Source organism: Sturnira hondurensis, unplaced genomic scaffold (assembly GCF_014824575.4).
Source record: "Sturnira hondurensis isolate 20B ecotype Veracruz unplaced genomic scaffold, ASM1482457v3 Scaffold0013299, whole genome shotgun sequence".
NCBI classification, from domain to species: domain Eukaryota; kingdom Metazoa; phylum Chordata; class Mammalia; order Chiroptera; family Phyllostomidae; genus Sturnira; species Sturnira hondurensis.
The window spans coordinates 5,760,642-5,767,495 of NW_028085930.1; the positions used below are offsets into that span (position 1 = coordinate 5,760,642).

Consider the following 6,854-nt stretch of genomic DNA (forward strand, 5'->3'; position numbering starts at 1 on the left):
CTTCTAGTTCCCTTCCTTGCTGTCCCCTGAGCCCCAAATGCTTTTCCCCAACAAGCACCCATGGAGGAGTGTGTGTGCTCACAGCACGGAGAAGCCAGGTGCCTCTGCTGGCCAGCACCTGGCCCCTCACCTTGTGTTCCTGGTGGGCAGCCAGGAGCTGGCCAGCCAGAGGCCCCACCCACCGCTATCCCTGGTGCATGTGGAAGCGTCCACACCTTCCAGGATGGCCTGGCAGGACCACCTCCAGATACGGCCTCCTCTCTCTCTGAATCTCCTTCCTCAGCCAAATACTTTTCCCCTCTTGCAGGAAGAAGTGGGAGGGGTAGGACTGGCTGCCTAATTTGCAGGACCCAGGTCAAAACGAAAATGCCAGGCTCCCAGTTCCAAAACTACGAAGAAGTTTGAGACAGCCACAGCATAGTACTAAACCAAACAGCCTTGCCAAGGGGCTGCCCCTTCGAGGCTGCGCAGGCTGCACACCCAGAAAGCTGCCCCCAGATGGAGGATTCTTTTAGTCACACACAGAAGCCAACAGCCCAGGGCCCTAACTACACTTTGCACTGAGCTGCCTGTTATTGCTACAAAACAGGTTGTCCGACCTGCTGCTATGAAAATGTGTGTCAGCATCCTCTCTGCTTCCAGCCACTTCTGCCCATTACCCCTTAAAGGGAGGGGGGGTGCTCAGGGCAGCCCTGAAAATCAGAAACACCAGCGATTCTCAAACTTGAGGTGCATCAGAATCCCCTGGAGGGCTTCACACAACACAGATCGCGAGTTCCCGCCTCCAGGGTATCTGATTCTTAGGTCCAGGGCAGGGGCTGGGAACCTGCATTTCTAACAAGTTCCCAGGGGATGCTGATGCTGCTGGTCCAGTGATCAAGGTGTGAGAACCACTGAAGCAAACCACAGAAGCACTTGGCTGGGGTGAACCCCGTCTGTCAGTCTGCAGAGGCTCGCTGCCCCCACCCCCACTGAGGGAAGGCGCAACCCTGAGTCCTGTTGCTCATTTCTTGGTTTCCTTTTCAGTGTGGTGAACCAGGAGGAAAAGTCATTTGCCATTGGGGTACAGTTCTTGCTGATGCGCCTGCTGGGTAAGTGTCTGAGGCACCCCCTTTTGGAGGAGTGGCCCTGGGACATCTGCGGGGGATGCGGTACAGAGTGGGGACGGGAAAAGTCCTCTCCCCTCTCTGTTATACAGAGAAGGTGTGTGTGATCGACGCCCCCACGAATGCCGAGACCCTCTGTGGGCAGTTTCCTTGTTACCTGTGGTTAAAAAGATTTCATCTATGGCATTAATTCCAAACTAAATGATGTAAGAAAAGCAGACACAGCTGAGAATATCTAGTAGAGAATTGAAGGCAGGTATCTTATAACCTCTAAGAACTTGCCATCAGAATAAAACCTCACATTTCTGTCCCAGCCAGAATCGCAGCTGAGCCCAGCCCTGACCTCCTGCCCATTTTTCAAAATTCACTCCTCCTTCAGCAAAAGTTCCTCTGTGCGTGTGGGGCCCTGTGTGAGGAAGCCCCGCCCGCCGTCAGGCAGCCCAGAGCTGTGCTCATGCGATCAGTAGCGCTCATGGGAGGGCGAGCTGCCTTCCGGGAGCAGCACACACCAGCCCTCCCGGGTGCATGGAGTCTCACTAGTACATTGCAGGCTCATTGTCAGAACGCGTACACTGACATGTCCCTTCTTAATACATCCTGACAATAAATAAACACGAGGCACCAATACAGAGACCCTTGCAGGGACAGGGACAGCGAGGAAAGGGACTGGATACAACTGAAGATGTGTTTATTAAGAACCCAGTGGGTGTGCACTGCAGTGGGGAGGATGGTAATTGCAGTGGAGGGACTTGGTTACCACCAAGTGTACCTTCTGACCTTGAACACTGAACTTCTACAGAGAGGTACACTGCTCTCCAGGAGCACAGTCTACACTTGGGCCTGCAGCATCTGCCCTTATCTTCTGCACTATGTTGGGGATGTGACCTCCTGGGCCTGCTGAGTGGAAGCTTTTGCAGGGTCCTTACCCATCAAGGTTGGGTGAGGTATTCAGATGAGGAAGAGTGAATCAACTTCAGCGACATTTCTTGGCTTTGGGCCACTTGCTCCTCTCGTCCCCCTTCAGACCCTGTATTACAAGCACAGAAGACGCAGGGCAGTGGGATGCACCGTATTCTGGAGGCTCCATGGTCATGCCTGTTTTCATTTATAACTCATTCATGACTTGCTCATAAACCTCCACTGGGAAGGAAACCTTGCTTTCCGCCCTGTGCACCCAGCAGCCGGATGGGCTGCAACAGCCCTGCCCTGCCTCTTCCAGCCACCCTGCCTTTGTTTCTTTATTTGGGCTCAGATAACTCCATGTGTGACCACATTAGAAAATGCAGGCCTGGGGGGATTCCATTCACCGCCCAAGAATGCAATTCCACTCTGGGATTTTAAAAAAGAAAAAAGGACTTTGTACTTATAAACCCCAGCAAGTTTAAAATCACCCACTGGGATTTGGTTGGCCATTTGCTGGACTTGGTCTCTATTTAGGGAACACCATTGGAGGTCAGTCAGTCCTTGTGGCCAGTTTCAGTCTTTTCACCCGGGTGGAGAGGCTGGTTCCAGAAGCTTCCCATGCATGGATGGAGCCCCGAGCAGAAGACTGCAGCTTCTCACAGAGCCCTAGACGGAGTCTGGGAGCCTGTTCCCAGCACAGTGCTTCTGAGAATGGGGTGGCCGGCCTGGGCAGGGAGCCCCAGCGGCCCCTCCCCAGTCCAGGGACTGCCTAGAACTGTAGAGAGCAACAGAGGGGCCACTCCAGAACATCTGACAGCAGTAAGGTGCAACCCCTGCTGGACCAGGTCACAGTCACTCAGCTCTGAGAAAGTGTGGGGGCCCTGGGGCAGAGCCTCTGAGCAGCCAGGGTGTTGGGGTTCTGCTGGGGGTGTTGTGTGAGCTTGGGATTCCAACCCCCATAAACTAGGGCTCAGAGTCCAGCCCTGCCTCCTCTGACCTATGCAATAGTGAGCTCACCAAGCCACCTTCCTCCTCATTAAAAGGAGGGCACCTGCCCACTTCCAACAGTTGTGAGAATCTGAGGAGCTGTTACCCTGAGAGCCCCCTGCCACACGGCAGAGGTCAGCCATGTCCCCGTGGGACCAATCCCAAGTGTGGGAGCTGTGTTGTTTGTGAGCAGGATCAAGGTGATCCTTACTCTGTCCTAAAAGGATCACTCGGGTCCCTCTTCTCTTCTAAGCTCTGGCAAAAGAGGTATTCAGGCTTCACAGAAAGTTATTCTGCTTCCCAACGTCACTGTGATTCCCCGGGTGGGGCAGAACTGTTCTCACACCTGGGACCTGCGCAGGCGTTGGGGGACTGGCTCCCCATCCTGCTGGGCGCCTCTGCCTGCAGCTCCACGTGACCCGAGCTCTCTGAACTCTCTTCCCACCGGTGCCAGCCTGGCTGTCCTCTCCAGCCCTCTACGGCCTCACCATTGACTACACCTGCATCAGGTGGAACTTGGAGTGCTCCGGCCGGCGAGGAGCCTGCGCCTACTACAACAACGATGCTCTCCGAGACAGGTGGGCACCCAGCGTGCTGTGTGTCCCAGAGGCCAACCCCCAAACCGGAGCAAAGGGCAGCCGCCTGTTGCAGTGGCTGCTGCGGTGGGGTTCAGGCGTCCGAGGCAGAAGGCCAGAGGGGTGATGCCATAGACAGGAAGCAGGGGCCCCTCGGGCGACGGGCATGTCAGGGCTCACAGAGAGTCATCCAACTAACAAGATCCAGGGGCTGCTCTGAGGTGGCCCCCAATCTGCAATCCCCATCGGCCCCTGGGAGGGACAGCGGCAGAAAGAAGTGTGTCAAGGGGAAAGGGGATGGTTAGAGTCCAAGGGAGAGGCCGTGGCTGTGGAATGATGAAGCTAGGCCCACCTGCCACTGCTCGGAAAGAGGTGGCCCTGCCGAGGCTCCTAGAAGAGGTCAAGGACAGGCTTCTGTGGGTCTGAGCCCAGCTACAGTGCCACCGAGTTTTGCACCCCTTCTGGCCACCTCCCCTGCTGCCAGCATCACGCAGACCAGAAACAGTGGGGACAGTGCATTGAGGGGCCTGGTTGTGCCCGGGAACAGTGTCAAAGTGGCACAGAAGGTTGGGAAAGGGGTGGACCAAGAGGGCAGAGAAGAGGTGCCCCTCTTCTTCAGGCTTGTTGGAAGGACAGGACCCTCAAGGCTGGTGGGGCTGCAGTGATGCCTTTGGCCCTCTAGGGGGCGGCAGTGCAAGAATGAAGACCAGGGGATTAGGCTCTGCCTACTCACTGAGAGGCTTATATCCCTGTGGCTCAAAGGACTGAGGAAAATGGTCCCTACCTGGGTGGTGACAGGTCCTTCCCAGAGTGGTGACAACACAATCCCCGGGCCATTGTGAGAATGATGAGAATGATGCTGCTCTTCCTGGAGGTCCTGGGACACAGGCTACAGAGCCTCTGCAGCCCCTCACTAGCCCTGTGTCCTCCTGCCCCACAGGTACCTGGGCCTGCAGGTGGGCTACAAGGTGCTGGGCACGCTGCTGCTCTTCTTCATCAGCTGGCGGGTGAAGAAGAACAAGGAGTACAATGTGCAGGAGAAGGCTGCAGGCCTCATCTGACCCTTGACCCTTGACCCTTGGCCCGGCACCCTCCGGCTTCAGAGTGTGGACCTACCCTTCCACACGTGTCTGTATTTACTAATGTCAATATGTCATTTCCTTTTTGTTTTTTTAAATAAGAAAACAACCCCAGTCACCATTTGCCTTCCCTGCCTCCTCCCAAAGGCCCCTTCTCAGCGTTCCTTAGGGCCGTTGTGCTCCTGGGCTGGGTGGGCACAGCCTCGGGACTGGGTCTTCCCTGGCTCCTTGGGAGGGAGCCCCACATGCCTGCACTCTCCTCAGTGCTGGGTCCTCCAGTGAGGACGCCCCCTCAGGCAGCCCCTGCCCAGACCCGTCCTGAAGGGGGTGGTTTCCTGAGCAGAGAGAGAAAAGGGGTATCTGTCCAGAGAAAGACAGGAATGGGCTGAGTGGGATAGGAGCCGGGGCAGCCTGGCTGTAGCCTGCTTTTGTATCTGAGTTCAGCATCAGCACAGAACCCAACAGAGTCTGGTTTACCCCCTCTCCCATCCTTGCCTCCTGCCCCAAGAGACTATTAAGTGTTGGGAACTATGGCCAGCTGGTCCCTCGAAGTTGCCCACACTCAAGCACTGGAGCAGGGACCAAGACACCCCAAGGACGGTCAGCTAAACACTGTTCACATTCATTCTAGACCCTTCTGTACATGGGTCTGTGCATGTTTGTCTTTCTGGGGGTGTGTTTCAACGTAAGACGCCACACCACGATGGAGACCTGAAGAAGTCTGTGAAATTGCGTGGTGCCTGACCCCTCTCCCCCCACAGTGTGTGGGCAAGACTCCTCATCTCAAAGGGGTGGGAAGGCCCTCTCCAAGTCTCCCTGGGAGCTGAGAAGGCAGCTTCACACAGCTTCCCCGTCTGGACTTCAGGTGCCACTGAATAAAGAGAAGCAGCCCAGGATGGCAGCAAAGCCAGTGACAAAGCCGAGGGAAGGCCACATGCTACCGAGCTGGAGGGTGAGCTGCAGCCCACAAAATAGAGGCTGGCGAGACCGACTTTCCAGGTTTCAAGCACACTGGTATTCAGGGACGTTTCCTCAGCCCTGAGAGGTGGTGCCCTCTATGGGCCTGAGTGGAAAGACTCTGCAGCCGGGTGGTAGGGGTGCAGAGTTAGAAGCCAACAGAGGAGGCCTTTTATCAATAAATATTTTTACTGGACTTTGTGCAAGGCTGTGCTAGTACATGGTTCTCCGCTGAACTTCACGGAGCTCCCACCTACACTAGGGCCCCCTCCCAGACCGAGGGTGCTCCGCGGGCAGTGCAGGATGGGGAAGGCAAAGCAGAAACCCGGAAATTGTCAACAGGATCTTGACCACCCACGCCTCCCCCTCAGACTGACCCTGCACCGACCCTTTGCCAGACAGAGGCCTGGTCGTGCCATGTCCTCCGGAGCAGCAGGTACTAGCTGTTGCCACATGTGGGTCTCCTGAGTGCCACTGCTCTTGAAAGACCCCTCCAAAGACATCAGAAGCCACCCCCAGAAAGGCACAAAAATGTATGGCACTGGCCAAACTGCCATGAGACTGAACGCTGTGAAAGCCACTGTGACAGTGGCCTTATTTCCAAAGCCAGCAGCCTTACTTCCAAAGACCTCACTCAGGGAGGAAGGCTCCTTGCAACCTCAGGGGCCAGTTTCAGCCTTGAAAACGGTCCTGCTTGGAAAATGATTCCCTGAAACTAACCCTGGTCTTTCTTTCCTGCTGCAGTTTAAGTAAATTCTGAAGGCACTGCCTTCAGCTAGGCTCACAAACAGTGAAAGCCAACCTTCAGATCCTGGAAGATTGGTTGCCCTCCCAAGCCTTGATTCTGCTATGATATTGCTATGAATATATTATAATTTTGCTATTGATGTAAGTGGGTCGTGAATTTGTGCTGCCATATATATCCGTCAGAGAGCAGGCTGAACCTGCACCTTCTGGCCCAAGGAGGCATCGCTGGTTCGTCTCGAACAGCTAAGTCCCGAATATGAAACAGAATTAATATCACAGTCATCAGCGATCACTTGGTCACAGCCACCCCCACCTCTCCCACGGCAGCTCGTTCCTCCTGGCTGCCAGCGGGGCGTCCAATCCCGCCACCTTCATTTCATGTCCAAGCAAAGCTTGACAAACTTCCTTGACCATCAGGCTCTCACAGAGGACGTCATTGAAATGTAGATCCTCAGCCCCCTCCACTCATCCTCAGAATCTATTTATGGGGGTCTCAGGGG

The 6,854-nt window shown here is 55.4% G+C and overlaps 1 protein-coding gene across 2 annotated transcripts in view; it reads left to right on the forward strand.

Annotated features, from left to right (window-relative positions):
• SLCO2A1 (solute carrier organic anion transporter family member 2A1) overlaps positions 1–6,511 on the forward strand; it is a 75,016-nt gene extending 68,505 nt beyond the window's left edge. For both annotated transcript variants that reach the window (XM_037061253.1, XM_037061254.1), the window contains 3 exons: positions 1,027–1,091; positions 3,451–3,574; positions 4,512–6,511. In XM_037061253.1, the coding sequence (XP_036917148.1) occupies positions 1,027–1,091; positions 3,451–3,574; positions 4,512–4,632 (310 nt within the window). In that variant the 3' untranslated portion in view covers positions 4,633–6,511. The remainder of the gene's footprint in view (positions 1–1,026; positions 1,092–3,450; positions 3,575–4,511) is intronic.
• The last annotated feature ends 343 nt before the right edge of the window (positions 6,512–6,854 follow it).